This window comes from Solenopsis invicta, chromosome 1, assembly GCF_016802725.1.
Source record: "Solenopsis invicta isolate M01_SB chromosome 1, UNIL_Sinv_3.0, whole genome shotgun sequence".
Classification (NCBI taxonomy): domain Eukaryota; kingdom Metazoa; phylum Arthropoda; class Insecta; order Hymenoptera; family Formicidae; genus Solenopsis; species Solenopsis invicta.
Window position 1 is genome coordinate 26,788,996 of NC_052664.1, and position 19,643 is coordinate 26,808,638.

General features: G+C 31.7%; 2 protein-coding genes across 6 annotated transcripts in view; one reads left to right on the forward strand and one right to left on the reverse strand.

The window, feature by feature from the left end:
* Positions 1-19,643, forward strand: part of LOC105201980 (arrestin homolog) — a 199,214-nt gene that overhangs the window by 160,534 nt on the left and 19,037 nt on the right. For 4 of the 5 annotated variants that reach the window (XM_026132365.2, XM_011170302.3, XM_039454217.1 and 1 more), the window contains 3 exons: positions 8,927-8,980; positions 13,539-13,677; positions 14,817-14,969. In XM_026132365.2, the coding sequence (XP_025988150.1) occupies positions 8,927-8,980; positions 13,539-13,677; positions 14,817-14,969 (346 nt within the window). The remainder of the gene's footprint in view (positions 1-8,926; positions 8,981-13,538; positions 13,678-14,816; positions 14,970-19,643) is intronic. The other variant, XM_011170304.3, reaches the window with a different exon arrangement.
* The window catches only part of LOC105201982 (14 kDa phosphohistidine phosphatase), an 83,113-nt gene that overhangs the window by 42,087 nt on the left and 21,383 nt on the right, over positions 1-19,643 (reverse strand). The gene's annotated exons all lie outside the window — the stretch shown is intronic.

The following is a 19,643-nucleotide window of genomic DNA, read 5'->3' on the forward strand; positions in this document are numbered from 1 at the left end:
ACAACAATTTCCCTCTCATGAGGGAAATTGTTGTTTTGACGAATACATAACTTATTATATGTGAATTTGCATGGGTATGAAAATACGCACCCACAATCGAACATCAATTGCACGTTAATCCCACGATAAATTGCCAAATTTGTTTACACCATCCTAATATTATATATAATAATAAGTAACTTTATTAATTTATTGATAAGTTAATAAATTCACAAAATGTAAAGTTTAAAACTGACTTGACAAATTGCTTAGCATTACATATTTTTATTTTTACACGTCTTTTTATTTTTACACGGAAGAAGAGCAAAGTTGTTGACGTAGTATTACGACTTTTAATGAACTAGAAAAAGCTGATGAAAGCAATGTCCGCGCTTGTCTCGTCCCGTTTTACACGAACAATAAAGTGTTAATGTATATATCTGTTTTTTTTTTTTTTTGTCATGTTGAGTAACGAATGTACGAATAGATGCGTAGCCATGAGAGTATTTCTGTTATACTCCATACGTATGCAAAGCATACGTAGCACGTGAGATAAAACCATTTTCTCGCAGAAAAAAAGGCAACCGATTGAAATTATGCATTTCGTGTTCTACGAGATCGCCGAAGTTAATACAAAACAAGATGCTTCTCCGTCGAATATAAACCAGATGAAGAAATGCATTTTTCAATAGCATTCAAACCGAGCATTGAATAAGCAGTAGCAAAATTTAATACCAAGTAACGTTATAAAAATCAAAAGTATATCAAGAATGTGTGTCGTGTGCGTGTGTCCTTTATAACAGTTGAACAGATTCCCAGTTTCAAGATTTTATAAAAATACCGCTCGCTATTATTCATATTCTTTAGGATTATCCGTTGTATAAGGGAACATATAAAAGAAACAGTATCTCTATTCGTACAAAAGCGTATTCTAAGTATCGAAGGAAAGCAAGTGTATAATCGAGAAATTCATGGATCTTAATTACGACACAGCGATCGCGCCATAGAAAGGTACATAATAAATTTGAAGCTCGGGGAAAGTACCTCTGAGCTACGAGCACTTTCCTTAGACGGCGCAACGAAGAAAGGCCTCACCATCGCGCTCACAAAAGAAAATTGCTTCGGCAATGTCACCGCTTTTACTCAATGAATTTTGCTAGACATTCTTCCGCGGTCGGTTTATTCGCTGTTTTCTTTCATATATCTATGATAACATATTCCGCGAGCATATATCTAGTATTACTGTTTTGCTACATATATTAAAAACAAATAACGTAAGCCATGCAATAAACGATTTCACAAATAAAAAAAAACAAAAAAAAAATAAAAACAGAGAGAGAGAGAGAGAAATCTCAAAAGAAATATAGAATAATCCACGTAGTACATCAGATCGATTCGCGTTTTAATCTAACAGATGGTACACTGCGAGAAAACTCATTCAAAACGGATTTCAACTTATTATTTGAAATTCAAAACCCCTGTGCAGCTTTTGAGAAATTTTGAATGATGAAAGGTTTGCGATAATACTTAACGCTTAGATTTCAAAATAAATTAATCGTGATATTATAGCACACGCCTGCTAACGCTGAAATAATTATATTTATTCAATTATTAATTTACGTAGTTATAAAATTATACGTAACTTTGTGCATACTAATTACATTAATAAAAAAATTAACTTGTTTTATCAATTTGTACACGCACATAAAGTTAGCAGCGTCAGTAAATAACAATAAAAAAAATGAAAGAATTATATAGTAAATGTTATAAAATTAGATTAGTCACGCACAATGGATATTGTGCTCAAAGTTTTATTGTTAAAAATTTTTAATAATTTTTTTTTTAACAAAATGGAAAAAGTTATGCAATATTTAAGGGTTTGACGAGTTATCGAAACTTGTGGCTTTCAGTGCTGAAAGCTCTTATCAAGCTAATTAATTTTCAAGTAGGCTGCTACTTCATTAAACTGAATAATATAATATAGGAAAAATCATGTTGCTATTTTTTTTTAAAGAACAGAAAAGGCGCTATGATAATTGGCACATTTGCAAAGTTCCATGATCCTAAAGTGTTCTATGGACCGTTATTAAAACTGCTCTCATCTACTGACAATATTTCAATAATCAATACTTCATCAACTTTCAAAGAAGCTAATCGTAGCTTTAAGAGTTCACGGCCTACTACCTTTATTATTATGATTTATATTTCATCAAGAAATTAATTGCGAAATTTTTACGAAGAACTAAAACAGGAATGTTAATGAATCTTACAAAATAATTCAATGTGTTATCATTAATCTTATAACCGGACAGTTTTCTTTTCAATATACTTACGCCGAGTTGGCACTTTTCTAAGCTACTGATGTAACATAAAAAGATTTTAATAATTATATACGATCAAAAAGAATAAAAACTAACGAATAGCTATTTTCTAATTTTTTTTACAAAGTACCCCACTGCTAAGGAAAGAAAGACTTTAAGAGGATTGAAGAGATTTAAACTTGATAGGATCAAATCCGATTGAGAATGACGTAATATAGTTTTTAATCGAAATGACATACGAGCATAATGCCTCAAACATATTCGTATCACCATTTCATAATTAGTTCAAGGAAATTGCGCAATTAAATGCGATAAACGTCCGAAACAATAGATGGAAATTAGTAGAATCGAACAATTTATATTTGAATGCTACTATCGTTTAAATTTTAATTCAACGATATTTACAATAAGATACATATACTGTATCAATATTATTCGTGTTTTAATATAATGGTAATACAACAAAATATGTATTCCATTCGTTATCCATTACATTCGCTACAAAATACGTATTCTACAAAAGAATATGTTGAATATCAATATCTTCAATTGCGTTTCTATCTTAACTGGTTTGAATCAGATTTATTACTAGCAGAATGCGTACTTTTTATTACTCCGAACTCAAGTGGTTAAGAAAAATGCAATATGTGCGATTGTAATCGCATAAAGTGCAAACGGCGCAAGATGATCATACTAACCGAGCAAATAATGTCAATAGAGCTTGTATGTAACGTATGTCAAGATATCAATAGCCTCTCGATGATATTGAATCATAACGTGCATCGTTGCCCTATCCATTTACTAGCAAGATTGTCCCATGCAGCGCGGTTCAACATGGTACGTTCATTGATTCGCGTTACGATTGCATGTCATTCGAACGCGAAACAATGAATTCTGAGCGACGGTGCATGGACATCTGCCTCTGTGAAGTTATCAGTCCAGAATTTCCAGAATGCTGATACAATCGGTACAAGTTCTAAACAGCTAAAATTCTCGAATTTTTTCACTGAGAAATTTAAAGTTTCTGAAACGTTTTGCGAAAAGTTTCGCTGATTATATGTAAGAGATAAGGGATGATGACAAGATCGAAACTTTACGAACTTATTCTTTCACTATAAGATAATTTATTAGCAACTTTCTCTTTCTTTTTCTTTCAATGAAGATCGATTTGAGTCGTGATACTTTTTGGCAGAACTCTAGAAGTACAAGAAAATGTTAAACCCGAAAAAAAAACCTTTAATGTACGATTTAGAAAATTCAAATTAAAAAATTTCTATAGAATTGTCGTAATTCTTAATTATAAAATATTTATTAATTTTAATTCTTAATTATTTCGTGTTAATAGCTTTTCTCTTAGAAAATGAAAACCCCCAGAATTCTGAAGATTCCTCGATGAATGAAAATTAATGATCTCGTTCCGGACATATAATTGTTAAGAAAAAAGTATTGTCCGTACGTTTTCTATTCGCTTTGGCCTTATTGAGCAATTTGCAAAATTTCCAAGCACGTTTAATAAGAAAATCGTGAGATGAAAATTCGTAACAAAGGAAAATTATTTTCTCGGTCAAAGAAAATTATTTTCTCGGCGCGATAACAAGAGACCGTTTCATTATAATAACAAAATAGACGACCGTCTGGGACCTCGTATTCGCAACGACCCCGCTAGGCCATAACCAAGCGCCTGGTTGGTGCTACGCGATGGTGGCTTAGCTGGTCTCATCGCGTTACACGCCGTCGCTTGAATAAACTGTAATCCACCGAGGCCAACCGAGCATCAACAAGATATCACGTGGACGCGATAAGAATATCGGCCATTTGATCAGACCCGCAGGGAAAAGAGCGGCAGCTTTCGGCTCATGGGATTTATTTCCCATTTCCGATATGCCAATCGCGATACAGATCGTACCATCGCCGCCAAAATATTGAACCTTGACCCTTTGAAACTATCCATTTTGCGATTGCGCGTATACGTCGACGGACAATGATTTCCCGAAATCTGTTTTGACGAGGCATTCAAGTAACACTGACATTGCCGTTGAATAACTTGTATCGATGTGGTTTAAACGTCTCTGCCTTTGATATTAAATATACGAGTATATGTCCAATATATATTCTGTATAGAAGAGAATAAAAGCTTTAGAGATATCTTTTAGGACTTGTAGCATTACAACCGAATATATACGCTTCGTAAAAATTTATTGGTAATTTATCAAAAATTTCTTTTTTTGTTTTTAGTTATGTAAAGATTATTCGAATTAGAAAATTCCTCATCGCGATTGAAAAGCTGTTTAATTTTGACGCGCGCGTACAAAACTGCATTTCTTCGTCAAACATCGCGTCATTTGTATATTTGGTTCCTCTTGGCACGTTCGCGCGAACTTCATGCATCGAAAGCACATTACGCGCGCTTTCATCGACAATGAAAAAATTTTATTCCATCCGCTCCGCTTTAAGTTTCAAGTCCCCGCAATAGCTTACGAGGCGACATTCATTTCCGTTTGCTTGCACCTGGGCCGCGAGAATTCTGCTACGTCAAGTCACGCAGTCCGCGTAAAACAACGTTCGATAATGGGGACCGCGGTGCGAAACGACCAATGCACGTTTCGATGCATCATCTGGAGAAAAACGAGCGATTGTCGCGGTCGCATTCAATTCGAAAACCATGATTGATAAAGGTGAAACTGTGGTCACTCGATTACGCACATGCGATGCGCGCAGATACACTGCACATTTTGCTAAACGCTCAAAGCGATGTATTAATCTAGATTATCTAGGAGATGCGGGAATATTGTTCGTGTAGATAGCGGTAATTACGTTCTCGTGGCTACGCACGACATGATATGAAAGACATATTTATTATAGTAATGCTTACAATAATATGTATATTGTAGTGCGTGCAGTAATACAGGATTTGTTACATTTTAAGTGATACGTTATCGTGAGAAAAATATTTTCGGAAAAAATATTTCAGACATAAAAATTGTACGATCCGAAGGAGGATAATTATGGAGGGTTTTATCTTTCATTATTTAGCCCCTTTTCACCAATTTTCACCTGAAACATTTTTCCTGAAAATGCTCGTTTCTTGAAGATAATCGACTCCATCACTTAAATTGCAAAACACATTTATACTTATTATAAGTACACTTATATATATATATCCTTATTGTTAAGTATATTTATTACTATGAAATATACATTAAACTTGGGCCTCTTTTTGTATAGCGGGCAAAAGAATGATGTAAAAATTAATTTGCAAAAAAGTATTGTATAAAACTCATGTTAAAGTAAAGCAAATTATATAAAAAGCAATTTATAATATAGAAATGTATATGTACATATATACATATATATTCACTGAAAATATTTTATTTAATAAACACATAAAAGAAAAATATTAAAAAAAATTTTTTTAATCAATATTTTATTTATCACTTTTCGTTATAGTACAACGAATTTGTTTTCTTACTATTGGAAAAAATCTCTTCCCTCGCTCGAAATATTTGTCTCGTCGTTTTGTGTCAATTATGATGACGTCTATTTTATTTTAAAACATGTTAAAAAAACTGTGTAAATGTAAATAAAACATGTTAAAAAAACTGTGCAACTGTGAATTGTATAAAAAAATATTGTAAACAGAAACCCAAGTGTATTATAAAGTATTTGTAGTAATATGTGCAACCATCAATGTAGTAGGTATAAAATGTCTTTTCTGTAACTATATATATAAAGAATTCTAATGAATCTTACATCATAATCATTATTATAACTATATCAGTTTCAGTAAATAATGAATATTAAAATTCCGAATGCTTTCACGTAAAACTCCAAATGTGCGAAAAAATTCATTGAGGAATCATTTCTTTTTTCATAATAGATCTTACAAATAGAATCTGACAAAAAATCGATATTTCGAATAACATTTTATAATATAGCAATAGTTGATGGAGAAAATAAGATGTCAAGTTCTGTTAGCTTCATTTAACATTGGACCCATTTTGACTTCATTTAAATAATTAAAACTTTTTTCAATTTTTTTAATTATGTACATACAATGCAAAAATTTGAAGATATGTGAATATAATACAAATAATTCTCATAATATAATAATGTCAAAATAACTCTTCACTGATCGAAAACAAGAATAGAAAATTACCAAAGTTGTATTATATTTTCTCGTGTTAAGAAAACGAAATGTTAAAATCTCTACGTTTATATATTGTTTTACTGGAAGAAAAGATTGGACGTTAGAATTTTGCGCGATTAATCCACAGCATTCACCGTAAAATATAATCAAAAATGCATTTCCGTGCCGGTTGCAACAGATGCCATTTTAAATGTTTATACACCAACGATTTATGCGATCTTAACGCTAGGTTACAGCTTTTTCTGTTTATTGTTCGCGATATGCGCATTTCAATCGGTGTTACCCGTTGCACAGTGCTGTTTTATGCGCCATTATGCTATTCGATGCCAATTGTACATTTGCATAACAGGAACAAGATGGGATATATTAAAATCAGTGACGATTTTATGAAATATTCCTGCTTTGACATTTTAAAGCATAAGAGATTACAGAGAGAATAAGTTAACGGGCTAAGAGGTTCACATTATATTGGACATTCTTTTTACGTGGATAATTTCTAATTGGGTTAATGGAAAGGTATACAGAGAAACATATGACTCGCATAACCAGATTTATTAAATAAAAGCATGTTATAAAAGTAATTTCTAGCACACACATTCTCGATAGCTTTTTTTTTTTAATTTCTCCTAGCTGTCATTCCAAAATATATAATCAAATACGAACGATATTTCAATCAACTTTATAATAAAAATAATAAACGCAATATTGCAAATTATTTATAGATAAGAGCTGTGATTAATTAAGTCTGTTAACATTGCACTCGCTGATAAAGGGCGAAAGGAAAACGTTAGCTTAATTTAATTTCATTAAAAAAAATGAGATTCTTATAGCGTCCAATTATGGCACCAATTTTAGCACTTAGCTATTAAAGATAGTAAGGGATAGCACATTGCGCAAATCAGTACGAACAGTGATGCAATAAAGAACGTTACCAATACAGCTGACAGGTAATCTATCACTCTCAAGGTCGGATAATGTGTATAGTGCATCGTATACAACTCCCTGTAATGCAATTACCGCTGCGATAAATTACAATCACGTAGAAGTAGTATCAGCGTCACGCCCCACGATCTACTTAATTGCGACGCGATCGAAGTCTAAGAACGTCTGAGATTATCAACAGATGATACCTGTAGCCTTCGTAAATTACTTGTAGCTTTTTGGCGAAATGAAGGAAAGAGCTCCGCTATTAACGAGCGAATACTTTGGTAAAACATTCTAATCTATCACAAATTTCTTTTCTGCTTCTAATTTCTTATTTCAAGTATCTTAACGATCAGACGTCAAACAAATTAGTATTAATGCAAAATGTAGTTAATTATGATTAAATGTTTTTTGAAATTGTAGAAGAATAATATTAAATTTGCCTCTAATGCCACACACGTTTCATGATTAGTATTCAAATTTTAATTAACCGAAATCAATCGCGAAATGTTAAAGAAACTGATGTAGCTGATTTTCAGTAGCTGACCGATCGTGCTTTTTCTGACAGTGTCTGAAAAATATTTTTCACCGGTGTGTCACGAAGAGATTAAACTGCAAATATAAAAGCTCCGTCGAGTACAAAATCCTCTACGCTCGGCGCACATACCCGGTGTATATTTTTATTTCGTTTTCCCGCAAAGCGGCACAAAATCGGCTATCATACACAACGCAAAACTGTCATGGCAACCTGCAATTAAAACGGCAACAAATTACAAAGCCGCATAACTCGCTTACAGTGTAAACCACACGTTTTAACTTATTAATTAAAATCACGTGTCACCCCGTGCGTCGGAGCAATTTCATTACGATTTTTTACAATTCTATACGGACTTTTTGCGAAAATGTAATTAAGAAGTCAGCTCCTTGATCGAAACTACGTAAAACTTGGATCTTTTCAGGCAATACAAGAAGTTATAGCCAAGAAATGAAAAAAAATATATGTAAGAAATTATTGAAGTGCCAAATTGAAACCCCGCAGAAAAAAAAACTTGGAAAACAAAAAAAGCTCTTTGCAATTCCGAAAAGAATATGTTTTTCCTACACAACTTGAAGCATTGCATAAATTGTTTCTTCGATGAATTTAAAGTATTTAAAATAAATTGTTTTCTGCCTGTACTCTAATGGCAAATACGAATCCAAACACAAGTAAATAAATCCCGCTGTAAAAACGTGGCGTAGTGGTAGATTGCCGTGACACGTGCCGCACTTTTCCAGTTTCCAACCTAGAAACGTGGGAGGAATAAACAAGTCATACAAGACTACTGTTGGCAAGTGAAATGTCAACAATTGAGATTGCCTCTCCATCATTCCGAATGTTAATAATTTTGCAATAATAAATAAATCATATCGCGCTTATTAAATATTTACATGTTCCTTTCGTGGTCAAACGTCAAAAAATTTCATACTTTTATATAGCTCTCATATATATTTGCCAACGATAAAAATAAATGCAGTCTTCCGATAAGTAACACCGCTCGTTTCCTCTGTATTTCAGAAAAATCGATACGAGTCCGGACCACATATCGGATGCTGCATTCAGCAGTCAAAGGTAATATGTCATTAGAACGTCGAATACAAACTTAACCAATTATATAAATATAAATCGTAATTTTTTTTACGATTTATCTCTTTTTTGTGCCTCTAAAGAGAAATTGTAAGGTATCAAAAAATACTGTTGCATATTACATCACACATCTGCTACACGTGTTAAACATCCTTCATACACCTCTGGATTCAATGCTATAAATCTTCTATGTATCATAAAATCGATACACGGAATAATCGTAATTATTATTATTGGGAGAATATTTTATTCTTAAAAATTCTTAAATACAGAATAAAATATCCTTGGTGCCGTCTCATTAACTTTCTTAAATAGATTTAGGTTATACAATGGAAATTTGTGGCGAATCTCATCATTCTTGATTTAACAATAGATTGAAGCGGGGAAAATTTGAAGAATTTTTTTCTAATAAAATATTACGAAGGTTCACGAGGCAGTTCACTTTATAGATAATAAAAATATCTCATCGCATAGCGAAAAAGTCCATAAAGATTTATACGGCTTTACGCGTAAGCAAAGGCTGCTGGATTTTCTGCGAATACGATAATTATAATGCATATGAATCTTATCAGAGAACACTTGTCCGTGCGGTACTTGTCCCTATCGATAGTCCCAAACTGCGTTATAACATCGAGCAAATTTTTATTCTAAATATAAAAGTATATAAGTTAAAATTTATATATGTTAGTCTTGTCTGAAGGCAATAAATCAATTTTATTTAATTCGATGGAGAAGAGATTTATAGCTTTCATCTCATATTGCTTTATTTTTATACTTCATAAGGCTGCAATAAGATTAAGTACGTCAAGAATATTTTTAGTTTTGTTAGAAGTCTTTCCTGAGAAAGTACACTTGTCTGAAATTCACTTTTAAATTCGATTAAAAAATTATGTAAACACTTCTATTTTTAATTAACATTTAAACTTAGTATTTAGAATTTAAATTGAAAATGTGACAAACACGTCACAGATATAATTATTGTCAATAACAAACAACGTAAATTATCTAAATTCATATAATAAATAAAAAACGCATTATAATAATTTAATTAAAAATCTAAAATTTTAATATTATTACTATAGATTTAACAGAAATTTAATGCAAATCAAAAGACGTTTATGTATCGCGTTTGTACAACTGAGACGTTGGAAAATTAAATAATTAAAGTCATGAGAAATTCTTGACCCGATTATTTCAGTATTTGTAGCCCGCTCGGTGAGAAAAGGAAAAGTATTATTAGATCTTCAGGGTCGGGATAATTCGCTTAAGAGAGTCTGGAAGAATGATACCTAAAATTTACACAGTGATAAAGAGGGGAACTTTTTTAAAGTAATGTTATCTCTCGCCACTCACAACAAAAATATGTTGTAAGCTAATACAAAAAAAAAACGCGAAAAAATATTAGTGTACATTTCGTTTACTGCATATTTATGGTAGCAGAAATTTTTATGCATGATTTATCATTAGGATATAACATTCCGTCTATATGTCAAACAAATAAGTATTAAAAATAAACCGACTTATTATATTTTGTAAAATTAAATATCGATATTAACAATAATAAGATTTGGCATTAAATACCGATATTCTACATTTCTAACTACAACAGCGTTATATCCTTCGATCTTCAAGATTAAACTGTCACTTTAAATTAAATAAAAGTCGATAGCACAGGAAGAAAGCATTATGATACAATATTGTTCCTGGTGCCTTTTAAATAAAAAATAGGGAAAAAAATATTAATTCAATCCAGAGAGGGCAAACTTTCGATTCTATTTCAAGTTAAAGTATTTTATTTCCGACAGCAGCGAAAAACTTTCGCTTCGACCGCGTGGTTGTTTTTCTATTTATTTTAAACTTTATTTTAAATATTTTTAAATATTTATACAGCTTTAAATATTTTTTATTACACATTTTAGGAATACTTTATATTTTATCATGCTTTTGAAATGCTTCTATTGTTTAACTATTCGGTCGTATAACTTTCTCATTCGTATTTTATTTTGTTTTGAAGCGCGTTTCTGTTTTTCAGCTGCATGTCATTGTACTATCAAATCCCATGTGAAAAATAATCTAAAACGTTGAAATAAAAATCCTTTTTTCATTCGGGGTTATTCAATGTATGTCCATCTTAAAAATGCTACAATGATGACAAAGGCAATGCCATAAACATACGCTATACGCCTTTCTTATTAAAAAATACGTATAATTAAACTTTTTAAAAATTGGTATTAATTTTTATAAAAATTCTCTAAAATTAAAATAGTTCTCTTGAGTTTATATGGTTTAACAATATTTAATATGATTCACGATCCTCTTTCAAAAATAAAAAAAATTCTGCTATCTTTTAATATTCTTAAATGATATTAGTGAATAGTAATGCCATCTGATACGAAAAAGAGCATCAAAAAGGATTCCGACTGAAAACGCCGACATCTAATAAAATCTTCGTGAAATGCAATTAGTTCGTCGTAAATCCTGCTTTAACATAACGTAACAGCGAGCTTTTTTCAAACATTTCTATGATAAGTACGACCATCTCGCGGTAAAGTTTGATTAATACGCTCGTGGCTTCAGACCTCGCATTTAATTTAAAGACAAGTTTTCCATCGAAAACTACGGGATCAACCGCAGTAGAGTGGATTCTATTGTAGTCTTTAATTAAACAGCATTGCCGATGTGCCACAAGGCACCTTCTAAGATATATTTGCATCAATTAACACCTCGCTTCGTTAGAAAGAAAGAGTCACCGATGCTTAATGATGTACATACGCGCAGCGGAAGATATTGATCGCACACGTAATCGCAAATAGTAAATAAAATATCGACCGTTGTGATATTAATCTTCCTATTTCTGTCAATATCTCTGCTTCAACAGTTGTATAAACTTCAAGTACACATTTTTATTTCGTGCTGAAATTAAGTTAAAATTTTTTAATTCATTTTTTATCAACATTTTCTTTTTTACCTATATTGAGAGAGATTAGTAATGAACTGGTCACGTTTTGCAATCTAATTAGTAACTAAGAACTTCAATTTGATCTACTAATTTCAAGTATAATACGTATATACACACTCGACAATGTGGCGGAAATTCATTAAGCCTAGAGAGATTGCGGTCTTGACTTGCTATTCTCGAATGCGTATTGACACAAATGTGGGATCGTCAGGACGTTTGAGAGAGAGAGAGAGATAAGGGTTTTAGATAAACACTATCAAACTAGCCAAAATGTCGAGTAAACGTTATTCAATTTATCATTGTTAATTAATACAAAAGTTAAATATTGTAATGGACGGTTATGCGATCCTGATTATGTGAAACAAATGCAGATGAGCAGATGAGCACGAATCATTTATTTTAATTGCTTTTGAGCGATTATTCAAATAAATTGGCTGATGATCAGCAAAGCCATTGTTAATTGTTGTCGTATATTAAATAATAGAGATGACGTGCGCGTGCTTTGTTACATTAAAAACGGGCGTAAAAGATGCCTGAGTCAAATGCAAACATATTTTGATGTAGTAATACAGTTGAGTGCGTTCAAATAAGCGTATTTACTCAGCGTATGCGTACGCATTGCACATTTGACGACGTGCCATTATAACAAATGAATACAGTTGATATCGAGGGGCATGCAGGCCATTGCAGGCAGGCAGGCAGGTAGGAAGGCAAGCGGACAGGCAAGCAAAATCCCGGTGAAATTGATAGCTCGCTCGATAAATGATAAATGGAATAAAGCGGATCGAACCTACACCAAGCCGTACGATAATCACTAGTAACTGTTGCGAGCCAGAAGCGACTTTGCCAAGATGAATTAACCGATAAATTATCTCGGACGGATGCAAAGACACGATGCTGAAACAATGGACTGGAATATAACGAGTCTCTGAAGCCGAAAGGCTTCGATGGATTGCGATACCTCGGTGCAGAACAATCTTTCAGCATTCCTAATGTCCTCTACTTTAGATTGTTCACTAAAAACTATGTGCAGCACGAATAAATTGTTTAACTCTCTGACACCTACACGCCACTATAATGGCTTCACGCCCACTGATTTCTCGGAACGGAGCACTACTACGGAGCCGGTCTCCCTCTAAGCAATCTTTTAGAATGAAACGCCATTGTAGTGGCTCTTTTCTATACCTCAATACATCGTTATCAGGCAAAAATGTCAATTATTTTAAACCTGCATTTATTTCAACGAAAGAGCGTTCGCGTTTTTTAATTGGTATGACATTCCGTAGCCGAGCTGTGCATACAACGATATAATGTAACTACAGCCAAAGGATTAACCCTCATCAAATATTGTTTAGATACAGAGGAGACGCGGGTGTCATTTTTCTATTCTTGGATATTCAAGCTATAAATCCAATGAATAAATTTGCATTTACAACGTTATACATCATCGCAGCATTGATCACTTTCTAATTTTTTATAGAATAAAACAAAACCGTATGAACTTTTAATACTCTACGAGATATCACCTGAATATCAATTTTTAAATTTACCTTCCTCTCACATAAAATATTTTCTAATCTGCAGGGTCTACAAGAAATCCTCGCCGAATAATAAGTTGACGCTTTACCTAGCCAGCAGAGATATTATCGTCGGTGAAGGCAAGAACGACAACAAACTCCTAGGCGTCCTGTTAGTTGATCCCGAGTATGTGCGCGAAAAGAAGGTAAGATGAGACAAATTACAAATATTTATTTTTAAGAAACGTCATTTATCTTGCAAGTGTTGGAACGCGCGTTTATCAAAAAGACACACACTGAAAAAAGAAAAAAAAAAGACTTGTAGTAACTACCAAATGTATAGTAAAATAGTATCAATTAAATATTTGGTCAACATAATTATATCTTTCTGAATATTTAGTAACTTATACCACATTTGACAATACTTATTAAATATTTAGAACAATAAAATTATTTTTGGTTATATTGACAAAATATTTGATTGATACTATGTCACTATACATAACCAGACTTTTTTCAGTGCAGTTACGTAAATATACAGAATGTAAATCTCTAGTCCCTATTGCAAATTATTTTTTCTGTCTAACGTTTACAAGAAATGTCGATATCTATAAAAAGACTCTTCGAACTAAGACTATCAAATCTGGAACGTAAGTTCAGTGACCGAAATAAGCTCTTCGAACTCATAAACAATCCTGTTTAGTTATAGCGTTAAATCTACTGGAAAGTTTCTCCATGACATATCGTTTGATCGAGATAATTAAGTTCGGCTGCGGGCACGATTCCAATTTCCAGAATATAGAAAAGGAAAGAAAGAATGAAGTATTAGTATTAAACTACACTTTATTTATTGCGTGTGCCAAAATCTTGGCAAACTTTCTAGCTTGCTTATTCATTTTAATCAAATATATATTGGAATATATATTGGAATATTCCTTATATAGTCAAACCTATTTTATATCATATGTAATGATGTTTTAATCTTTCGTAAGCAATTTGAGACTTATTTGGCACAAGTACAATTTTCCTCTCTCATTGCTCAAATATCAATTTTTATAAAATAAAAGTTTTAATTTTTTAATTAAACAATTACGTTTGGTAATGTAGCAAAAAAGTTGAAAAGTCACTTTGAATTTTTCTAGATTTTTTGAAAGCTTAGAACAATAAAACAATTGGGCTGAACAAAAAACTTTGATTGTCTACGTTTGTCTCTCGTTTGTAGTAACCGAAGTTTCTGTATATAAAGAAAAATTTTTGTAATAGAATTATTCATACTATCAAAGTTAGTGTAAATCACGATCGTATCATATTATTCTAAAAACAATTTAAACCGTTATTTTTACAGGTATTTGGTCAAGTGACGCTGACTTTTCGCTACGGAAGAGAAGACGAAGAAGTAATGGGCCTAAAATTTTGCAACGAGGCAATGATGTGTCTGGCTCAATTGTATCCATCCTATGCGGGGGCTCATCATCTGGAAAGTAAGAGCCCACTGCAGGTTGGTAAAATATCACAATAAAATAAGATCATTGGTTTCACGGATCACGATATCAACATATTCTGGAAGAATCGCACCCTCTCGTTCTTGTCAAATATTATTTTTGAAATAACGATCTCTTTTTTTGTAATTTGTTATACTTCGCAATAAGCAACGTGGTATTGAAAGATCTCGCTTTAAGGAGGTATTCTCACTTTCGATATTATTTTTGTACTCATTTTTAAACATATTTTGAAAAAAAAATATAAAATCTAGAAACTTGAATATTGGTAAATTTATTTTTTTATATTTGAATGTGCTTAACAAATTTTTTCAAATAGAAAATATTGTTTTGATGATTATTTGCAAATCAGTATGGACGTATAAACAAAAAAATATCGTCTTACTGTTGTTATGATTTAAGATAGAAATTATCAGAAACAAAAAATTAAAAAAAAATTCTTAATTTATATAAATGTAGTTCTCTTTTGAAATACACTGCAAAAATGAATTTTTGCAAAAATGATAACGTTTCATTAAAAAATTCGATTTTTTTTTATTTTTCCTACCGAAAAATCAAAAAGTTAGAATTTTTACTTGATTGTAGTTCAGAGAAAAAAGGAAAATATATTGTGAATATCTCTTAAAAATTTTGAGTCAATCGGATGAAAACTAGATGAATTATCCCGAGATTTAAACTATAAACAAGTATTTAAAAAATAACCGATTTTTTAAGATCCAAAAGTGAGAATGCCCCGTTGAAGATGCAGTCAAATCAATGACGGCGATAATTAAAGAAAATAACTTCACGAACGAGCTCGGCGACGATTTTCGTACGATTTTAATGTCCCCTATTCATGTGTACACGTGTTGAAAATCGCTCGTATCATCGTTACAGATGTATTCATAGCATCTCTTAAGTGCACGACGTGAAATATAGTCTTCTATATGCTTCAAGGATTTAGGATACAGTATAAGTGGAATTTATGTTTTCGTTGATTAAACTGTACCTATATCGCGATATGTAACAACTGTGATTTGTGGAACTCCATAATTAGTTCGACCGTCCGTCCTGTCCAACAATATAACGATATCGATATAATGATACTGTCGGCTATACACCCAATAGAGAAATAAGCACGAACACTCAACTCACTACACGATTACAGAATTTCAAGCATCCTACATTTCGCCGATGCACTGCGTCGCTGCAATTTCGAAGCAATGCATTTCGAATAGGACATTGCAATCAGAGGGTGTCTTGGCGCTAGTAGATATTGATAATCTATCTAAGCACCTCGCTAGAAGGCTGAAGACGGTGAAATGATAAATGAATTTCCGTCTACACGAATCCCATTATATCTTCATCATACTTCATCACGCGAATTTAACTACCTAATAATTACCTTCGTCCTAAAAGTAATTTCAGTGATTAAATTTTATTGAAGCTTCGAAGTAGCAAAAAAATTTACACCGTGACAACACAATTGGCGTAAATTATTATATTATTATATTATCGTGTCCGCGTCACGAAAAATTTAATTCAAAATTACACCGGAATATGCATCTAAAAAATGTCGATCGGTAAACAGTGCAAGTTATTTAAAACATTCACACAATATCGAATATATTGCGGTATACTGGGAACATCTGACCATGTCGACCACGCGAAACTATTTTTGCGAACCATCAATTAAACCTTGCAACTTCAAAGGCTATCTCACTTATTTTCTCGCCGCGTCTGATTTTTTATAGGCACACAAATCGTTGGCATAGCCGGCCGCGTGAACGATATTCGGAGCTACGTGATCATAAAACTTTCAGGTACAAAGGCATTGCTGATTGCGCCATGTCGTTCTACAATGTATTTTGGTTTAACAAGGAAAACAAAAATAAATTTTGTGCCTTTAAACTAACCTTACGACCACGCGATATGTCGTTTGAACAAACAAACGTTGCAAAATTTGACGGAAAAAATGTACGGAGTGACAAATAAAAGGAAAAATAGAAAACGCAAAAAAACGTCACTTTGTAAAAAGAGTTTTCAGGAACCACACTGACTGATATTTTTTTTTATAAAGAATTATAAAGAAAAAGGAATAAAAACCTGCTCCTATTTGATGTTAAAAAATCTTTCTATAAACAATTAAAGACTAAAGTCATATTAAAACTGTCGAGATATTAAAACTAACGTTATTAGTCAATAGCAACGTATTAATTTATTATCGTATTGAACTCGTATTTATATTTCGCAGATTGATAAAATGTGTGATATCGATATTGCAAATTGCAAGTAAAATTCCAAAAATATCCTCGTAATTAGTCTTTGACAATATGATTCGTTGCAAAGTATTAACGCCACTCTGTAAGAGACCAAATTCACTCTTACAGAACTGAATAAGACTGTTACGGAGTATAGAAGTAATTTTTGACTTTTACTAGAAATACTCATCACTCGAATAATTACACAAGCTTCACTTGAAGATTGAAAACATTTCGCTCTACGCAATTTAGAGAACATATTCCCGAACGAAACTATTCCAATTAAGCATGACCATAGCATCTAAGCGTTTCATCATCTTGCACGCAATTAATATTAATATGACGTGAAAGAGACAAATAAGACTTTCATCCTGTATCTCTCAATAACGGCAAATCGATAGAATACGATAACGAAATAGGTTCTTTGATTATATTCTTCATCAATAAGAACTTATACGGTAAACATGTCACGTTTGTATCGACACTATAGATGCTTTCTGGAGATCTTGACAAGGGTAAATGTTCGAGAGAATGTTGAAAGAGACCGAGACTTTTTCTGAAATTGAAGGACACATTTTTTTTTCCATTGTCAGATTCGTGTAAAAAAATTCACGAACAAAACTTAATAAGGCTCAAGTAAAAATCTCTTTCTGCATTTTACGGTTTCAAAAAAGCTTTTTCTATTAGAAAAAGAGATCCTCTATCGGATTTAACTTTGCTGAATAATTATATTTCACTATTTAAGTCAAAATACGCTAATGTGATCGATGAAATAGTATTAGATATAAACCACCATTTATTAGATAAACCGTTTGTTAGATAATCTTATAATTTTTCATTATCTCAAATATATATTATACAAATGTTGATGTCAAAGTAAAATCCGATAATGATATCGAATTATAATTTTAATAGATATAACTATTTATATCTATCGAAGTTATAATTTAATATCATTATCGGATTTTATTTGCATATAAATTCTCTAATTGTCGTGAAATGTTACTCTAAATGAATGAAAATTGTGCAATTTTCGAATGATTTTTCGCTCTACAAAATTTAGAAAGAAACGATATTTCATTATAAATGTATTCATACTACATCAGCTTAATTAAAGATCTAAATGCCTCTTTAAAAGATCTAAACTGATCATGTTTCACATTAAAATAATTACTAACATTCCTTTATTACAACACGCCATTAACAAGCTGAAAACGATACTCGTACACAATCTCTTCGTAAAAATATGATGACTCATATTTTAAATATTCAGGGACAAATTCACCATGGACCATTGAAAAATCTCGCAATTTATAAATTATAAAACGTATGTCGTCAAACGTATGTCGAATGTACATCTATTTTTTAGATATTCTTTCTGTATCATTTTCATATTAATTTTCGGTACATCGTGAAAATGATTTGATAAAAGTCTGCCTCAATGTATCATGTTAATCAATACGATGTTCGTAATATTATACGTTGTACATTTACACGATAAAATTGTTTGAAATACAGATATACGAAAATGTATACCGGTATACGAAGATACAAAATAAATTTAAATAAAAGTTACCATTATCCGATTAATGAAAAACAAAGAAATGCAGTATAAAAAGCTTTAAAACGAAATACATGCAATTGCGTAAATTCTATCACGCAAAATATTGTAAAATATATATTTCTCCGTATTCCATTATAGACGGGGCAAAGACGTGAGAAAATTTCAAGTTATATTAAGTTCTGAAAAATACGATAAAATAACGCTATCACGACGGTTGCTCTTAGTACACAGTATCGACAACGTAATGCATTGTAAAAAAAAATGGTTTGGCAAATAAGATATACATAAATGTAATTTTCTTGTTAGTACTGAATACATTTTACACATTATTTATTGCACTATAAGATCGGCATTTTATTTTTGTTCTCGGACACACAAAGTAAAAATCGATAATAATTAAATCTGTACCTAATCTACTTTCCATAATATAATCACAGTGTTCTTAGTTCGAAAAAATTCTTGGAAATTTTGAGAAAAAGAATAGATTGTTTCCGGCGTTTTTCTTGCTGTATTTTTCCGGATTTTTTTTCTTTTAAGATATTGTCTTTTATTATTAGTATTATCTCTACATCAGCGGTTAAACGATTTATTTAACATTTAAGAGCTTTTTAAAAAGTAAGTAATTCATGAATAATGTCTACCTGTTATTATCACGTATTTTACCGTATTTTTCGAATAAAAATGAAAAAAACCGAGATTTTTTTCCTCAATATTATTTTACCGGAAACTTAAGAATATTAGTACCTCATCTATCATCACAGTCATTTTCCTCCGTATTTTTCGAAAAAAATGGGAAACCTTGTTCTTTTCTCCTTTTTATTTATTTATTATTATTAATTTTTTTTTTTTTTTTTGAAAAATTAAGAACA